General features: G+C 40.3%; 4 protein-coding genes across 4 annotated transcripts in view; 2 read left to right on the top strand and 2 right to left on the bottom strand.

Moving 5' to 3' along the window:
- Nucleotides 1-20,044, bottom strand: part of LOC310662094 (vomeronasal type-2 receptor 26-like) — a gene marked incomplete at both ends in the record, with an annotated part of 371,804 nt that overhangs the window by 165,101 nt on the left and 186,659 nt on the right. The gene's annotated exons all lie outside the window — the stretch shown is intronic.
- On the top strand, nt 5,252-6,184 carry LOC310662520 (olfactory receptor 6Z7-like; the record flags this gene model as incomplete). The annotated part of the gene is made up of 1 exon (XM_083409456.1): nt 5,252-6,184. Exon 1 carries the CDS (start codon nt 5,336-5,338, stop codon nt 6,182-6,184), a length of 849 nt encoding a protein of 282 aa, XP_083265582.1. The 5' UTR covers nt 5,252-5,335.
- Nucleotides 10,137-11,069, top strand: LOC310662519 (olfactory receptor 6Z7-like; the record flags this gene model as incomplete). The annotated part of the gene is made up of 1 exon (XM_083409455.1): nt 10,137-11,069. The coding sequence occupies exon 1, from the start codon at nt 10,221-10,223 to the stop codon at nt 11,067-11,069; it is 849 nt and encodes a 282-aa protein (XP_083265581.1). The 5' UTR covers nt 10,137-10,220.
- On the bottom strand, nt 14,780-17,361 carry LOC310662518 (olfactory receptor 10A2-like; the record flags this gene model as incomplete). Its single annotated transcript, XM_083409454.1, has 2 exons — nt 14,780-15,728; nt 17,258-17,361. 2 exons carry the CDS (start codon nt 17,359-17,361, stop codon nt 14,780-14,782), a joined length of 1,053 nt encoding a protein of 350 aa, XP_083265580.1.

The following is a 20,044-nucleotide window of genomic DNA, read 5'->3' as shown; positions in this document are numbered from 1 at the left end:
TGGCTTTCCTTTACATTCTTAGATTATTATGCATGAAAAGAAACCCCCACATTTCACTGTACAGTTTAGGCATATTTCATTAACACCTAACTGATCTGTTACATGAAGTGGAGAACATACAGTCACATCAGTATATGACTTTCTGCACCCTGGTGTTCATTATGAGTACCAACTAAAAATGTAGTCCACCTGTCTATGCCACACTCAGTGTTGCTATCCGTTGTCTTCTACCGCCCTCTTGTGCCTGTTATGCAAATCAGCTGCTCTATTATTAATTCAGATCCCATCAGTTCAACCCTGTTTAGGGACACCTACATGTGTTCAGGCTTTCCCAACACAGGTCATGTAACACAGAGCAGCCATGCTAGATTCTTGCATTGAAGAATCTTGTGGCACCCTAAAGACTTTTAATAGTTAAGCATCATCATACTTAAATGTTATTTTTAACTCTAACAGTAGTTATAACAGTTCATGATTTTTGGTTCCTTCTCTTTGGTTAATGTTGAGCATTATGGGTTTGGTTGTAAGGAATGAAAAACACACAGACATGGGATTTGTTGATTTTTTTTTTTAGCCAGCTTTTATTTCAGACTGTGCATAAGAATCCCCTTTGTGGTAGAGAAGGTGCATTTCCTGAAACAGCATCCTATCCATCTTTAAGAAATTACATTGTTCTCCACTTTGGGGGCAGAGACCTTTAAGAAAGTACTGTATTTTTCTGTGTATAAGATGAGGTTTTTTAATTTTAAAAAATGCTACAAATTTGGGGTCATCTTATACATGGATAGTGCTGAGATGGGACGGGTGATTTGTGGCTGCCGCAAGCAGGAGATTGTCAGCGGCATGGGGGGGGTGTTGAATGGTGGCTGTGGCAAGGTCTGCTGGCGATTGGCTGCTGTGGCAATCAGGTCAGGCAGGTGAGCGATTGTTGGCACTCCCCCCCCCCCAAAAAAGCTCATCAAGTCTGGATAATCTCCCAAAAAATAGAGGTTGTTTTATACACAGGGGTGTGTTATACACGGAAAAATACGGTAGAGGGACATGGTTGTCAAAGGAAATCAATCTGACTTAAATAAATATAATTTATAGATACCTTCTCCGGATACACACATACATATACAGGAATAAAACACAGAACATAAAACACAGAACATATTATTATATATATATTTTATTTAGTATACAGTAGAACCTCTACTTACAGCCGCCTCTACTTGGGCCCGATCCAAGTTGCGACTACAGCAAACCCGGAAGTAAATACCAGGTTTGCTGTGATTTGCTCACGTGCAAAAGTGGCTTCTGTCATTTACTCACATGCAGAAGCAGCTGCCTCAGTCTACACATGTGCAGAAGTGTGCTGCCACTGAATGCGCCTGCACACAACGCCGCTTCTACCAGCGACCCATTATGCCTAAAGGACGGGTCACCAGAATGGATTATGGTGGTAAGTAGAGGTTCCACAGTATATATTTAAGTACATAGAATATAGGTCATCTGTGATTATGTTGATCTTTTCCAGGCACTATGATTTTTTTTTAGCTTTGTACATGTAGGAATTATTTTAAATAGAAAGAGTGAACTAGCTGGTTTGGGTCATTCTATATGTCTAAACTAAAATACCCACAAATATACACATCTGGCCTATAGTCTATTTATATGTCATACATACAAACAAAGCAACAACAACAGAAAATTAAACATCTCTGGCATCTACCTATTTGCTAATTTGTGGAAAGAATCATAGAAGCTCTCACTCAAGTTACAACCTGGGTTCTGAAACCATGTGTCAGAATATCCTTAGTGGGTTAGAAAACACATTTATAAAGGTAGTGAGTACTGAAACTTTGAAAGTTGGGCAGTACTGCAAGAAGACAAGCAACACCTGGGAGTTCCTGACTCCATTGCTCTCACACACAGGAATACACACTCTCTTACACACAAACACACCAAGGAGAAACTTCCTCAGTCCAATACCTAGAACATCTGGCTTCCAGTTCTGCTCTGCCTGAATAGAGGCTGCCTCCATGACAGCAGGAGATTGTTGAGAAAGGAATAACAAGGATGACTGCAAATTGACCCCAGGGACAGGGGAGAATGGACTTCATAGTTTGTCTTGGTACCCGGCTCGCACTCTGGCATGGGATTTTGGGGGCAGGTAGGTACTGAGTGCAAAAGTACTTCACCTACTGAAAACCCTCCAACGCCGCCATTAAGAAGCAGAGGTTTTCTTGTTAGTTAGTTAGAGCTTAACTGGACTAAAGTACAGACATGTGGTAGAAGAGATGAGATGACAAACTGCAGAACAAACCAACTGCAAGGACTTTAAAGTTTGAACTTGAGATAAGACATCATTTGGTGCAAATGACAATGGGGGGGGGAGACTATGGTTTATTTATTTAAAGTTTTCTTCTCTACATTTATGATTCAGCAACCTTAAAATATAGAAAATCATCAAACCACCAAATCTAGCATGCGGGGGTGACTTTATCTAAATTCAATAATTTGTTATCTGAATGATTGTTAATAATTGTATTATAAATGGGTATTGTTATAATGTCGCTACTAATGAACTGTAATTGAAAACTAATAAAAATTATTATATATAGAAAAATATTACCTAGAACATCTATGTAGGCCCTGTTGTCAGGCTAGTGATCGAAGATCATGAGGGCCAAGACAATTGGATGGTACATATGCATTTTAAATTGACTCCCAGTGTTTCCCATAAGTCCCAAGCAAATAAATTTAAAATGAGTTAAAATATCTGCTGCTATATGACTCTCCTTTCTATTTGGATGCTAGATGAAGTAGACACTTTCATTGGGCAGGGGGTTCTAGAAGATTAACACACAAACAAACAAACAAATACACCAGGCAGCACACTATGAAAACTTCATCTCATATTAAGCCATTTTATATGTAGGTGACGTTTAATGCAGTTTGCAGTGCTCATTTATAAAATGTAGCTTAAGAAAAACATGAGCACTGAGAGAAATGTACAATAGTGTGTGTATGTGTGTGTGTGTGTGTGTGTGTGTTGCTTTTATTAATATTTTGGAAAATATTAGCTTAATGTTTTGAATATCTGATTTTATCTGTAATTTTAATGTATATTTATATTTTATGTAAACCACTTAGAATTTTTGAGAAATAAGAGTCTATTAAATAAAAAGATTAAATTAAGATTAGATTCCTATTAGATTTCTATTCCTAATAAGGAGCTATCCATGCTGAAAGGTCTAGACTGCTTTAGTACCACTCCCAGTACTTTTGCCAAATGTTCCTGGAAAATTTGCTTAGGACATGATCTGATGGTTCCTGGGAAGGTGTTCCAAGGACCATAGGATTTCACAACTCTTCTCTATGGGTAGAGAGAAAAGTCTACCCTTGGAAGCCCCCTGCCAGCCACCACCACCATCAGTGCTGTGGCAGCAGAGAGAGCAAACAGGAGGCATTCTGGAGTCAACCGTCAGTGAGTTGCACCTATTGGTGTATCCTACTTGGTCAGATGCTAGTCATGAGAGATGAGAGACCTTTCTGGCCAGGTTACTAATGCTTCATTCATGGATAATTAGATATTCTGCTTCTGTAGCAGAATTCTAAATGTTAATTCCCTGACTAACCTCCTGGGAAAAGGTAGCTTAGTAAGAGTTGGCTGCTCAGCTGCAGACATATTAGGATACTACCAGTTGCAGAGAGTATGCCCCTGTATGCCTGTTGCTTGCAGTCACAAGTAGGGAGGCTGCTGTGTACTCAAGTCCTACTTGCAGGCTTCCCAAAGGCATCTGGTTGGTCATTGTGAACTAGATTGGCTTTTGGTCTCATCCAGCAGAGCTTTTCTTACATTCTTATGTACTATAGCATAAGATAAGGCAGCCTTCCACATTCCATCATCTGTGAACCTACTATTTACTTATAAACATCTGAGGTTAGTGTTGCTTCTAGTCTTTGGCACTCATATAAGTTGAAGAAGCTGGGTATAATGGTTTATGTTTTGATTTGATTAAAAAAAAATCCTGCACTGATCTGAAAAGACTGATCTCTAGAAGCATCTTGGGATGTATTCTCCTGTGATTCTGAACTGAAGCAATGGTAACCAGGAAAGATATTCCCTGCAGGACAACTCATGCCATATAGAACAGAACATCTAGATATCTTGTCTTCTAAATTGCAGGCAGGCAGGATAAAGGAAAGAAGGAAGGAAGGAAAGAACAAAAGAAGACAGATGTGCCTTAATTCTTAATAAAGTGAAGATGAGGAAGGAGAAAATGAGGCTTTCATGCCATGGAGGTAAGCAGTTTTCTGTCTCACTTATCCTTCTGCAAATTTTCAATCTGATCAACTTAATAAGAAACAGAATTATATCCATGAACTTAAACAATCATGCTGTGAAACATAGAGGAATTGTAATATTTAGGCAATGCATAACCAGTGTTACAAGTATACCTGATGCTGCTGAGATAAGCTGGGTGTGGACCATATTGTCTCCTTTTTATGGATGATCACTGGGAGTCCCATGTCATGCTACGAGATGTGCATGATAAATGTTTCTGAAGTGCAAACTTATAAACATTGGACACATGTGCATCATAACCCATATAAGCATTGTTTTTTGTGATGGGACCCCACTCTGTTCTGCACTTTACATAGGATTTTCATAAGATTTGGGAGCACTTGCTACCTTGAAAATGATGGCTTTCTTTTGTTAGGTGGGAAATTGCTGTCTTGGCATGGGGGATGGAAACGACACTGGGATAAATCAACTTAGTATAATGGATAGCCCCCTTAAAGGGCCTAAGATAGTGGGGACTGGCCATGGCACCTCAGGTTGGGGTCTCTGCCTGGCTAGAATCCTCATTGTCTTTGCCCAGTGAGAACTTGCCAACTTGGCTTGCACCATGACAAGGTTCAGCACTGACCTTGCAGGCTTGGCTTAGTCCAACTGCTGGATTCCATTCCACTAGCATCAGGTGAGTGGAATGATGAGCTGATGCTGGCCCTACTGCCATTCCAACCTGTATCATGCTTGGTGCCATCAATAAAGATTTGGCCTGATTTCATCCCAACTCCTGGTGTCCTGTCTGTTCATTTGCTGCTCTTCTGGGTCAAATAATTCACCTGCCAGGCTAATCTATTAACTTTAATGTTATCTCTTTTTTCAAAGCTAGATTCCAAGATCTCTTTAATTTCTGATGAATGCACTTCATAAACTATGGAACAGACTACATGAGGAAAGCAGATGAATGTTACAGAATATATCCTCTTGGGTTTTGGAAAATTCGGTCAATGGCAAAATATCCTATTTTTTGTTTTCCTATTGATCTATATTGCAGCCATGATTGGGAATGTACTCATTGTAATTTTAGTGGTAGTTGATCAGCATCTACATACGCCCATGTATTTCTTCCTGGGAAACTTGTCATGCCTAGAGACTTGCTATATATCAAATGTCATGCCCAAAATGATGGTGGGCTTGTTGACTGAGGAAAATGTGATTTCATTCAGCGGCTGTTTTGTGCAGTTCTTTTTCTTTGGTTACCTAATAGCAACAGAATGCTATCTTCTCTCAGTAATGTCATATGATAGATATTTAGCAATATGCAAACCACTGCATTACACAACAACTATGAATGCACAAATGTGCATCCAACTAGCAGTTTTTTCATGGATAAATGGACTTATAGCTGCTTTAATACTTTTGAGTTTTATGCTAGAGTTAACATACTGTGGCCCCAATGAAATTGATCATTATTTCTGTGATACTGTCCCACTTATAAAACTTTCCTGTAGTGATACCAACCTGGTGGAAGTTATGAGTTTTGTCCTGGCATTCATATTTACCCTGCCACCTTTTCTCCTCACCTTGACATCCTACATAGCCATCATAACTACTATCTTGAAAATTCCTTCTACAACTGGGAGGAAAAAAGCATTTTCCACTTGCTCTTCTCATCTTATTGTAGTTTCTACCTTCTACGGAGCCATCATGATAGTGTATATGTTACCGAAGAGAGAAGCACTCCGTGATCTCAACAAAGCTTTCTCTCTCTTGTATACAGTCCTACCCCCTGTCGCAAATCCTCTTATATATAGCTTGAGAAATAAGGAGGTAAAGCATGCCATAGGGAAATTATTTGGTAAGTATTGCATTCCTCCAAGAAGCTGGAGAGAATTGTTACAATGATTAAGAAAAAGCAGTGGTGAAGCAACTTCATAATCAGAATTTCAGGTGTGTTTTCCTTGAACTGTTTGTAAACTGTTTGTAAAATGTGTTTTTGTTCATACTGCTTTACCATGCGTACTTAGTATTCTGCTCAATAAAAATAATGTATTCATACTTTGTCATTCCTTTGAATTCTTCCTTTCTCCACATTAACAGCAACATCTGGAGCTGCAACCCACTTTCATCCTCCTTGCCCTGCTTATGTGTGCCTGTGAGTTTCATAGAATCAGAATTCTGGAGTTGGAAGGCACTAGCTAGTCCACTCCCAGCAATGCATGAATCACAGTTAGAGAGTCCTGGAAAGGTGGCCATCCAACATCTGTTTGGAAATTTCCAATGAAGGAGAGTTTTCCTACCTTCTCTGCTAGGAAGGGGTGATACTTTTCTTTTCTTTTGTTCTGTTTTTCATATCCTTCATATTATTAATTTTGATTATTATTATTACACACTTATACACAATTATGTGTGTAATTCTATTCCAAGCCCAATCTACACAGCGTGGTTTTGCCTGGCAGCGCGAGCCCCAATGAAGCAGAAAATGAGGTGAGTTCCATCAATGGCTTGCTTCTACAGATGTCCACAGGACAGATTCCCCAATAAGGTAAAAAGGTAAAGGATCCCTGGACAGTTAAGTCCAGTCAAAGGGGACCATGGGGTTGTGGTGCTCATCTCGCTTTCAGGCTGAGGGAACCAGTGTTTGTCCACAGACAGCTTTCCGAGTCATGTGGCCAGCCTGACTAAACCACTTCTGGTGCAACGGAACACCATGACAGAAAGCAGAGTGCATGGAAATGCCATTTACCTTCCCGCCACAGCGGTGTCTATTTATCTACTTGAACTGTCCTACTTTTGAACTGCTAGGTAGGCAGGAGCTGGGACAGAGCAACAAAAGCTCATCCTGTTGTGCGGATTCGAACCGCGACCTTCTGATCGGCAAGCCCAAGAGGCTCAGTGGTTCAGACCACAGCACCACCCATAGGCAGGGCTGGATTTAGATGAAGAGAGGCCCTAGGCTATTCCACTTGTGAGCAGGGCCTTTTCACTGATGTTGCCCATTGTATGCCTCGCTATTCCCAGACCTGCTCTCTTTTGGCCTGTATTTTGGAGCTTTATAATTTAGGAAGACTTTGGAAGAACTGGATGACAAGTATTATCAGTTGCTGACGTATGAGTGGATTTTATTTGCTGCTATTCTGGGTTCCTGGTGAACCAGGTTTTACACCAGTGTAATAGAGTTGGCCAGGACACCAGAATGGATACAATTTATGAGCTTTCTCCATCATCTGCACAGCAGGTGGTGTTCAGTCAACAGTGCAAAGGCTAAGCTGAACCGTTCCCTGCTGGTTACCTGCTTTCAGCAATAGGGGTGGCTGTTTGGTAGTACAGTGGAACATCGGGTTAAGAATTTAATTCGTTCTGGAGGTGCGTTCTTAACCTGAAACTGTTCTTAACCTGAGGTACCACTTTAGCTAATGGGGGCTCCAGCTGCCGCCACTCCACCACCGCCCAATTTCTGTTCTCATCCTTAAGCAAAGTTATTAACCCGAGGTACTATTTCTGGGTTAGCAGAGTCTGTAACCTGAAGCATCTGTAACCCAAAGTGTCTGTAATCGGAGGTACCACTGTACCCAATTGGTAAATCTCCATTGCTACATATTGGGTGTATATTTCAGCTGCTGAAGTACAGGTTTATGGCCATGCTGTAGTGTAGTGCTTATGTGAATGTGAATAAAAGGTGGCTGGGCTCATTGTCTCAGGGTTTGGGGTGGGGAGAGAGGTGACAAAACTGATTTCCAATAAGTGCCTCTTGAGTCCCCTTGTCCTTGAGTCTGTACTCTGAATAGTGACACTAGGAACCTAGAAGGTGCAGGGCTTGTCAGACCAACCCCTGCACAGTCTCATCGGGGCTGACCTTAAGGCAATTGAAGCAATTTGGCCAAATTGGGCCCCGCGTGCCGCTCTTAAGGCCCCCCACACACACCAGGGCAATCTAGATGGATTTTCTTTGTATCTATATGTTTTTTTAATTTTTTAAAATAATAATAATATTTATTAGAAGTTTAAAAGTTACAGAAAATAAGCAAAAGAAAAAAAGAGGGTGGAAAGTGAAAAAAAAGAAAAGGAGTCAATACATTAAAAAGAAGAAAAAACACAATACATCAAAACACAAACAAAAACAAAAACAATTAAAAACACATCCAATGTTTATCCTTATTTTTCATTAACTTATTTCCTCGACCTCCACATACCTCCCTTTTTGTATTCCAGTTATTAACTATATCAGCAAATCTTTTCCATCTTTCACTGCTATCTGTCATTTAATTATCTTAATTTATTTTAACCTTATCTTATCATCAAAACCTTAAAATTTATTTATACTTAACTCCTTATAATATTTCTACTAGATTTAGAGGCCCAAGTTGCCCTGCCCTCACATGAAGTCTTGGGTTTGCAATTTTGGATAAGGAGATTTCCTGCTTGGGAATTCGCAGGCTGGTGAGGCCCCCTAGGTTTTGAGGCCCTAGGCTTCAGCCTACTTAGCCTATAATTCAGTCATTATCTGAGGTTAGTGTTGCTTCTAGTCTTTGGCACTCATATAAGTTGAAGAAGCTGGGTATAATGGTTTATGTTTTGTTTTGTTTTGATTTGATTTGATTAAAAAAAAATCCTGCACTGATCTGAAAAGAGTGATCTCTAAAAGCATCTAGGGATGTATTCCCCTGTGATTCTGAACTGAAGCAATGGTAACCAGAAAGATATTCCCTGCAGGACACTCATGCCATATAGAACAGAACATCTAGATATCTTGTCTTCTAAATTGCAGGCAGGCAGGATAAAGGAAAGAAGGAAGGAAGGAAAGAACAAAAGAAGACAGATGTGCCTTAATTGTTAATAAAGTGAAGATGAGAAAGGAGAAAATGTGGCTTTCATGCCATGGAGGTAATCAGTTTTCTGTCTCACTTATCCTTCTGCAAATTTTCAATCTGATCAACTTAATAAGAAACAGAATTATATCCATGAACTTAAACAATCATGCTGTGAAACATAGAGGAATTGTAATATTTAGGCAATGCATAACCAGTGTTACAAGTATACCTGATGCTGCTGAGATAAGCTGGGTGTGGACCATATTGTCTCCTTTTTATGGATGACCACTGGGAGCCCCATGTCATGCTACAAGATGTGCATGATAAATGTTTCTGAAGTGCAAACTTATAAACATTGGACACATGTGCATCATAACACATATATGCATCGTTTTTTTTGTGATGGGACCCCACTCTGTTCTACACTTTACATAGGATTTTCATAAGACTTGGGTTCACTTGCTACCTTGAATAAAATGGCTTTCTTTTGTTAGGTGGGAAATTGCTGTCTTGGCATGGGGGATGGAAACGACACTGGGATAAATCAACTTAGTATAATGGATAGCCCCCTTAAAGGGCCTAAGATAGTGGGGACTGGCCATGGCACCTCAGGTTGGGGTCTCTGCCTGGCTAGAATCCTCATTGTCTTTGCCCAGTGAGAACTTGCCAACTTGGCTTGCACCATGACAAGGTTCAGCACTGACCAACTCCCATGGTGCAGGCTTGGCTTAGTCCAACTGCTGGATTCCATTCCACTAGCATCAGGTGAGAGGAATGATGAGCTGATGCTGGCCCTACTGCCATTCCAACCTGTATCATGCTTGGTATCATCAATAAAGAATTGGCCTGATTTCATCCCAACTCCTGGTGTCCTGTCTGTTCATTTGCTGCTCTTCTGGGTCTAATAATTCACCTGCCAGGCTAATCTATTAACTTTAATGTTATCTCTTTTTTCAAAGATAGATTCCAAGATCTCTTTAATCTCTGATGAATGCACTTCATAAACTATGGAACAGACTACATGAGGAAAGCAGATGAATGTTACAGAATATATCCTCTTGGGTTTTGGAAAATTCGGTCGATGGCAAAATATCCTATTTTTTGTTTTCCTATTGATCTATATTGCAGCCATGATTGGGAATGTACTCATTGTAATTTTAGTGGTAGTTGATCAGCATCTACATACGCCCATGTATTTCTTCCTGGGAAACTTGTCATGCCTAGAGACTTGCTATATATCAAATGTCATGCCCAAAATGATGGTGGGCTTGTTGACTGAGGAAAATGTGATTTCATTCAGCGGCTGTTTTGTGCAGTTCTTTTTCTTTGGTTACCTTATGGCAACAGAATGCTATCTTCTCTCAGTAATGTCATATGATAGATATTTAGCAATATGCAAACCACTGCATTACACAACAACTATGAATGCACAAATGTGCATCCAACTAGCAGTTTTTTCGTGGATAAATGGACTTATAGCTACTTTAATACTTTTGGGTTTTATGCTAGAGTTAACATACTGTGGCCCCAATGAAATTGATCATTATTTCTGTGATTCTGTCCCACTTATAAAACTTTCCTGTAGTGACACCAACCTGGTGGAAGTTATGAGTTTTGTCCTGGCATTCATATTTACCCTGCCACCTTTTCTCCTCACCTTGACATCCTACATAGCCATCATAACTACTATCTTGAAAATTCCTTCTACAACTGGGAGGAAAAAAGCATTTTCCACTTGCTCTTCTCATCTTATTGTAGTTTCTACCTTCTACGGAGCCATCATGATAGTGTATATGTTACCGAAGAGAGAAGCACTCCGTGATCTCAACAAAGCTTTCTCCCTCTTGTATACAGTCCTACCGCCTGTCGCAAATCCTCTTATATATAGCTTGAGAAATAAGGAGGTAAAGCATGCCATAGGGAAATTATTTGGAAAGTATTGCATTCCTCCAAGAAGCTGGAGAGAATTGTTACAATGATTAAGAAAAAGCAGTGGTGAAGCAACTTCATAATCAGAAATTCAGGTGTGTTTTCCTTGAACTGTTTTACCTCTTTTAGCCCCACCCTGAAGAAAACTCCAAAATAGTGTGCAGGTTGACCTAGTTCTCTTAGTAATATTGTAATGATATATTACAGTAATTGTCTCTAAAATGTGTTTTTGTTCATACTGCTTTACCATGCGTACTTAGTATTCTGCTTAATAAAAATAATGTATTCCTACTTTGTCATTCCTTTGAATTCTTCCTTTCTCCACATTAACAGCAACACCTGGAGCTGCAACCCACTTTCATCCTCCTTGCCCTGCTTATGTGTGCCTGTGAGTTTCATAGAATCAGAATTCTGGAGTTGGAAGGCACTAGCTAGTCCACTCCCAGCAATGCATGAATCACAGTTAGAGAGTCCTGGAAAGTTGGCCATCCAACATCTGTTTGGAAACTTCAAATGACGGAGAGTTTCTATAAACATTTTCCTACCTTCTCTGCTAGGAAGGGGTGATACTTTTCTTTTCTTTTGTTCTGTTCTTCATATCCTTCATATTATTAATTTTGATCATTATTATTACACACTTATACACAATTATGTGTGTAATTCCATTCCAAGCCCAATCTACACAGCGTGGTTTTGCCTGTCAGTGTGAGCCCCGATGAAGCAGAAAATGAGGTGAGTTCCATCAATGGCTTGCTTCCACAGATGTCCATAGGACAGATTCCCCAATAAGGTAAAAAGGTAAAGGACCCCTGGACAGTTAAGTCCAGTCAAAGGGGACCATGGGGTTGTGGTGCTCATCTCGCTTTCAGGCTGAGGGAGCCAGTGTTTGTCCACAGACAGCTTTCCGAGTCATGTGGCCAGCCTGACTAAACCACTTTTGGTGCAACGGAACACCATGACAGAAAGCAGAGTGCATGGAAATGCCATTTACCTTCCCGCCACAGCGGTGTCTATTTATCTTCTTGAACTGTCCTGCTTTTGAACTTCTAGGTAGGCAGGAGCTGGGACAGAGCAACGAAAGCTCATCCTGTTGTGCGGATTCGAACCGCGACCTTCTGATCGGCAAGCCCAAGAGGCTCAGTGGTTCAGACAACAGCACCTCCCATAGGCAGGGCTGGATTTAGATGAAGAGAGGCCCTAGGCTATTCCACTTGTGAGCAGGGCCTTTTCACTGATGGTGCCCATTGTATTCCTCGCTATTCCCAGACCTGCTCTCTTTTGGCCTGTATTTTGGAGCTTTATAATTTAGGAAGACTTTGGAAGAACTGGATGACAAGTATTATCAGTTGCTGACGTATGAGTGGATTTTATTTGCTGCTATTCTGGGCTCCTGGTGAACCAGGATTTACACCGGTGTAATAGAGTTGGCCAGGACATGAGAATGGATACAATTTATGAGCTTTCTCCATCATCTGCACAGCAGGTGGTGTTCAGTCAGCAGTGCAAAGGCTAAGCTGAACCGTTCCCTGCTGGTTACCTGCTTTCAGCAATAGGGGTCGCTGTTTGGTAGTACAGTGGAACATCGGGTTAAGAATTTAATTCGTTCTGGAGGTCCGTTCTTAACCTGAAACTGTTCTTAACCTGAGGTACCACTTTAGCTAATGGGGGCTCCCGCTGCCACCACGCCACCGCTGCCCAATTTCTGTTCTCATCCTTAAGCAAAGTTCTTAACCCGAGGTACTATTTCTGGGTTAGCAGAGTCTGTAACCTGAAGCATCTGTAACCCGAAGTGTCTGTAACCTGAGGTACCACTGTACCCAATTGGTTAGCTGTCAGATTCTAGAGCTCCCTATAGGTGACTCTTAGGTAATTCACAAAATACAGAGTCCATTCATAAAACACAGTGTTCATTCATAAAGCAGTAACATAAATCTCCATTGCTACATATTGGGTGTATATTTCAGCTGCTGAAGTATAGGTTTATGGCCATGCTGTAGTGTAGTGCTTATGTGAATGTGAATAAAAGGTGGCTGGGCTCATTGTCTCAGGGTTTGGGGTGGAGTGACAAAACTGATTTCCAATAAGTGCCCCCCCCCATTTCTTAACAAGTCCTTGAGTCTGTACTCTGAATAGTGACACCAGGGACCTAGAAGGTGCAGGGCTTGTCAGTCCAACCCCTGCACAGTCTCATCGGGGCTGACCTTGAGGCAATTGAAGCAATTTGGCCAAATTGGGCCCCGTGTGCCGCTCTTAAGGCCCCCCCTCACCAGGGTAATCTAGATGGATTTTCTTTGTATCTATATGTTTTTTGCAAACTTTGGCTGTGACCTGGGGCCCTACAAAAAAAAAAAAAAAAACAAGTTGTGCCCTACTGCTTCAAATTGGGCCTCACTGGCTAGCCCCGAGTCTCACAGTTTCTGGGCCTGAGTTGCCCTGCCTTTGCATGACGTCTTGGGTTTACAATTTGGGGAGAGGGGAGACTGTGGTACTGGGGCATGGGCAGGCTGGCAAGGCGCCCTAGATTTAGAGGCCCAAGTTGCCCTGCCCTTACATGAAGTCTTGGGTTTGCAATTTTGGATGAGGAGATTGCCTGCTTGGGAATTCGCAGGCTGGTGAGGCCCCCTAGGTTTTGAGGCCCTAGGCTTCAGCCTACTTAGCCTATACATAAATCCAGCACTGCCCGAGAGAGAATCCTAGCAGATTGTGGGAGCCTAAAGCTTGACCCTAAATATATATCATAGCCTAGGTAGTGGACCAATGGAATTTAGAGTATGGAGCTAGATCTAGAGAAGGGCTCAAGCAGGTTGACAGAAAAGTGTTCTGCTCCTGTGGTGTCAGATGCCTCTAGCTAGGCACCTCTGATAGTTATGTCACAGTTTACAGCCCCTCAGTTAGTGAAGCCCCTGCCAGCATGTTGGAGAGCTGAATAGGAGTAATTTGAGACCTGGTGGTTGTATAGCGGTTAGAGTAGCAGAGCTGGACCTGGGAGACTGGGTTTCAGATAATATGTCATATACTGAGTCAGACCTGTCTCTACCTCTGTCACTCTGGACATGGAGACATCAGAAATGGAATGCCTGTTTGATTCTTTATTTGTGAGACCCAAGCTGTTTGCCATTTTAAGAGGGGTTTTCCTGTCCCACTTTTCAAGAAGAAGGGGCGCACAATTTATGAAATAGATTATTTCATTCTTATTTAAAATATTTCTTTATTTAATTAATTTTATACCATGGACTCAAAGAAAAATATGGAAAATGTATCTAAATACAACAAAAAACCAAAATCCTTTAAAAATAGAACATAAAGGTAAGCCTGACTGAGAAATTAAACAAAGAGATTAAACAATTTTGAGTGATTTTCAATAAAAAAATTATCACTGACCAATTTCTTTTTAGGGGATGATTGAAGACACTTTGAAACATTTATTTCAATGTTGGATTTTTTTAAAAAAAATAGTGACTAACAAATTCAGATAACAACAGGCCTAATAATGTCATGATCACTTCAAATTAATAACGAAACACCATTTAAGGATAAGTGTTATACTAAAATATGCATTTAAATGTGTCATCTATATTTTTTATGTCAATTTCCTTTTCTTCAGGGGGGGGAAAACACCTAAAACAGTAATGCACTGGAAATAGATAGATCTACACATCAAAATCAGCAACTGAACTTTATATCATCCACCAAAAAAGAGATGCTAGAGAAAATTACATTGTTGCTCCTGCTTCACATTAATTCACTTCATGAGAATTGCTTAGCATGAAACAAGTTTACCAATTTTATTCCTCAGGGCATTTTTGACCTCTTTATTTCTCAGGCTGTATATGAATGGGTTGGCAAAAGGCGGCAAAACTGTATACAAGAGAGAGGAAAGTTTTTGCATCTCTTTGTTGACTTTACCCTTTGGTAACATGTACACAATCATTAGTGAACTATAAAAAATTGAAACTACAATCAAGTGAGAGGAACAGGTGGAAAAGGCCTTTTGTCTCCCAGTGGCGGAGGGTATTCTTAAGATGGCAGCAATAATATATGAATAGGATGTTAAAGTTAGAACAAAAGGAGGAACTGTGAATATGGCAGTCACAATGTAACTTGCAATTTCCAATACACTGGTGTCACTGCAAGAGAGTTTAAGAAGAGGGAAGTAGTCACAAAAGTAATGATCCATTTCCCTGGGGCCAGAAAATGATAACTGTAGCATCAGAACGAGTAATATAGAACACCCTATAAAGCCATTGAGCCAAGATGCAGCAGCTAAATTGATACAAGTATTGGTTTTCATAGTAGTTGCATAATGCAATGGTTTACAGATTGCTAGATACCTGTCATAAGACATCACACAGAGTAAACAGCATTCTGCAGCTTCCAAGGAACCAAAGAGATACCACTGTGTGAAGCAGCCGTTGAAGGAAATTGTTCTGTCTCTAGTCAGGAGAGCTGAAAGCATTCTTGGAAATATACTGGAGCTGTAGCAAGCCTCCAAGATGGAAAGATTCCCAAGAAAGAAGTACATGGGAGTATGTAGATGGTGATCAGTGACAACAAGGAGAACAATCAAAGTGTTCCCAGTTATGGTCACCATGTAAATGACTAGAAATGTCAGGAAAAGAAGTGTCTGCAATTCATAGAATTCCCCAAATCCCAGGAGGATAAATTCTGTAATCGTTGTCTGGTTTCTCAACATTGAGCAGAATGAAATCCTGTTGAAAAGAGAAATGGATAAGTAACTATACAGAGACAGGGAGGTAATTTATATTCTGCTTCATGTTTCTCCAAAAATCTCCAAGTGGTTTACAAATCTCAACAGAAAGGAATTAATTTTAGAAATAAAATAGCAAATACACAAGGAAAATCAAAGTCTACTTCTCATTTTAAAGCACAAAAATTGTATTTTCTAAATGTAAGTAAAACACATAATAATCAGAAAAAAACAAATCCTTTGCAAAGAATCAAAAGTGGATAGCTCAGTTGGTTAGAGTGTGGTGCTGACAAGGCCAAGGTTTCAGGTTTGATCCCCATATGGGAGAGCTGCATATTCCTGCATTGCAGGAGGTTGGATTAATTGATCCTCAGGGTCCTTTCCAACTCTACAGTTCTATGATATTAAGATACGTTAAAATGTGACATAATCTCAGTAACGGATAAAACATTAATAAATATTGCAAGAACAACACCACACATTATGCAATCATCAAAGTCATTCACTTCCACATTCAAGCTCCACAGAACTACATATCTGCAATAGGCAGATAGCTAATAGTAAGAATCAATTATTTCCCTTATTCTGTAATTTTTATATGCCTGTTGTCTTTGTCCATGGAGTTTTCTTGGCAGGGATACTGGAGTTGCTTGCCAGTTCCTGCTCCAGGTAGATCACACTTGGTCAAAACTCTCCACTATGACCTCTCCGTCTTGTGTGGCCCTGCCCCTTTGCCACAACAAGGCAGTGATCCACGGACTGCAAGAATATCAAACCTATCCATTCTGAAGGAAATCAGCCCTGAGTGCTCACTGGAAGGACAGATCCTGAAGCTGAGGCTCCAATACTTTGGCCACCTCATGAGAAGAGAAAACTCCCTGGAAAAGACTCTGATGTTGGGAAAGATTGAGGGCACAAGGAGAAGGGGACGACAGAGGACGAGATGGTTGGACAGTGTTCTTGAAGCTACGAACATGAGTTTGACCAAGCTGCAGGAGGCAGTGGAAGACAGGAGTGCCTGGCGTGCTCTGGTCCATGGGGTCACAAAGAATCGGGCACGACTAAACAACAACATTCAGTAATTTGAATCGAATTTTGAATAAATGAATCCAGACCTGATCTGGATCCAGATCATTATTTCAAAGAAGTCTGGGATAGATCAGTGGGTAGAGCTTCAGACCCCTAATCTCACAGTCGTGGGTTTCAGCCCCACATTGGGCAAAATATTACTGCCTTGTATATGACTGTCCTATAACATACATTCTTTGGGAAATTGCACACAAGCACACAAAGAAAGATATTTTAACTTTAACATCATATTCATAGAAATAGAAACATATTAAAAGAAACATATTAAAATATGATATTAAGCAATGTGAACTTTAAAAAAAACCAACCACAATGAAAGTAAGACATGGGGCATAAGTTAAACATCTAGCTGAGAAGAAAGTAATTTGCCAAGCATTGAAAAGATCACAAAGATGTAACAGGAGCACAGTATTTAAAAGCCCCCACTCCCTCTTCATTTACCCATCTTTCTTCATTTTTTTCTCATCAACTGCTGTCATTCTCTGGTTGCTATTCGGGACTGAGATATTTCCTGAAACAAAAAGAACTGATGGTAGATCATGCATTTCCTAGATCTTTTCCTTCACTTTGCCTTATTCATTGTTAATGTATCTCAATACTGTGACATGAATGTCATACCAGTAATGCATACCCCTTATCAGAACAACAAAATCAGATATATTTTAAAATCATAAACTGTTTGCCAATAAAACTATTGTCCTATGAATAATTATAGCCTGAATGTGAAAATTTGAGTTTTCCAAGTTGTGGCTTGTAATGGAAGGTGCATAGCAGTGACTGCTCAAACCCTATTACGGAAATAATCTTTTGCAAACCCAAGCTACTGTACACAGAGAATGTATGGAGAATGAGACCAGATCTGTACAGCAATTAAATGTCACAACACTGTGAATCTCCCTGAGCTCAAAGAGCATCTGACATTCATCTGGTCCTTTGTGAGTCCTGGCCAGTCCCCATAGCTTGGCATCCCAGCTCATCCTTTGATATATCAACCTTCTTTATTGCTTTATTTCTGGGACTAACAACACAATTCTCTGTGTGTGACAAATAATAAAAATAAAATAAGCACTGTGGGTTTCAGTAGGATGTACTCTCGGGGACTGAGATGGTCTTAATCCGTTGGGAATAGAAACATTGCACATTCTGATCATTTGTTGCAATTTTGCAGGAGGAAATTTTTCATGAATGCAGTTTTGACATTAGTTTTGGGCACATCAGATGTTGCTTTCCCCATCAAAATATGCACCACTCTGTGAGGTCTTGTCTGCAAAAAATATTATGAAGTAGGATAAAGTGTCCACATATCAAAATAATATATATACCTGTTAAAGACAGTAAATGTTTAAGTGGTATTTTTACTATTATTTTATGTTAAAATCCAGATTATAATGATATCCTCTGTGCCCCTCAATTATGCAATGAATTTAAGGCTTGATGCTAAACGGTATAAAAGTATATTGGGGGGGGGGAATACTCCCACATTGTCAAGTTTCTGTAGTTATAAGAGGCAGCCTAGATGGTGATGATGATGATAATAATAATAATAATAATAATAATAATAATAATAATAATAATTTATTATTTGTACCCCGCCCATCTGGCTGGGTTTCCCCAGCCACTCTGGGCGGCTTCCAACAAAGATGAAAAATACACTAAAATGTCACATATTAAAAACTTCCCTGAACAGGGCTGCCTTCAGATGTCTTCTGAATGTCAGGTAGTTGTTTATCGCTTTGACATCTGATGGGAGGGCGTTCCACAGGGCGGGTGCCACTACCGAGAAGGCCCTCTGCCTGGTTCCCTGTAACTTGGCCTCTCGCAGTGAGGGAACCGCCAGAAGGCCCTCGGAGCTGGACCTCAGTGTCCGGGCAGAACGATGGAGGTGGAGATTTCTTCACATTCCATAAAATAGAAGTTACCAACTTCTGCCATCCCCCCCCCAACTTCCACAATTTATTGATTGCAACTTCAAATGCATACAAACATACAAAACTTTAGCGATTATGTTTAGTCTTAGAATTTAGAGTTTAGCCATTCTGCCTCTCCAATGGGTTTCTAATTCATCCCCTTGTAAGGTCTTTATTTATTGTTTTTTATAAGAAATATGGATAGTTTGAAAATGTTATTCATAGGGGATGTTAAATAAATCCCAAGGGTTATAATTATATGTGCAACTTTTCTTCTTGTGCAAGAAACTTTGGATGGTGCTGCAGAACTTCTTCCTGCTTCTCCTTCCTCCTAGCAGCTCCCTGTAAACACTCAAAATCTGCTGAAAATCTGAAGAACATATTTTGGTAGTATGAAGTGTGGGGAGATGTAGGAGAACTCCAGGTCCATTCATATGCCTCAATATATTTAAGTCTTATATATGTCCACCAAACCCCAGTTGTTTTGTTATGCCATTTTTTATATTTTCTTTGACAGATTTATGCACATCAGTTCTGAAATGAACATATACCCAGAAACATTTCTATATAAGCAAATTTATTTGGGCGCCTTTATTTGGTAAAGAAGCAAAGCTGTGTAGAAGAGGAGACTTTCAATATGTGACTCTCTCCAGTCTTTGATAAGATAAATTGAAAGTAAAAAAATTGTGGTCTTCCAACTGCTGTTGGACTACAACTCCCATCAGCCCCAGAAAACATGGCCAGTAACAGATATTGTATACACAATATGGTTAGCATGGGGATTTGGTATAACACAAAATGGATGTCATAAGTGGAGCAGATGCCTTCAGGTGGATAAAACAAAACAAAAATAAAACAATACACAATACACAACTAACAAAAACCAGCATCCAAGGTATTATGAGTCTGGGTCAGAGGGAAAAGATGTGGGGAGGTTTAAGGCATCTCTAATTCTATGACTGCTTTTGAATTATGGTGCTGGAGGAGACTCTTGAGAGTCCCATGGACTGCAAGAAGATCAAACCTATTTATTCTGCAGAAAATCAGCCCTGAGTGCTCACTGGAAAGACAGATCCAGAAGCTGAGGCTCCAGGACTTTGGCCACCTCATGAAAAGAGAAGACTCCCTGGAAAAGACCCTGATGCTGGGAAAGATTGAGGGCACAAGGAGAAGGGGACAACAGAGGACAAGATGGTTGGACAGTGTTCTCGAAGCTACTAACATGAGTTTGACCAAACTATGGGAGGCAGTGGAAGACAGGAGTGCCTGGCATGCTCTGGTCCATGGGGTCATGAAGAGTTGGACAACACTAAATGACTAA

Source organism: Podarcis tiliguerta (assembly GCF_965153285.1).
Source record: "Podarcis tiliguerta genome assembly, chromosome: 13".
NCBI classification, from domain to species: domain Eukaryota; kingdom Metazoa; phylum Chordata; class Lepidosauria; order Squamata; family Lacertidae; genus Podarcis; species Podarcis tiliguerta.
The sequence above is the reverse complement of the archived record's forward strand: the minus strand, read 5'-3'. Positions and strand labels throughout refer to the sequence as shown.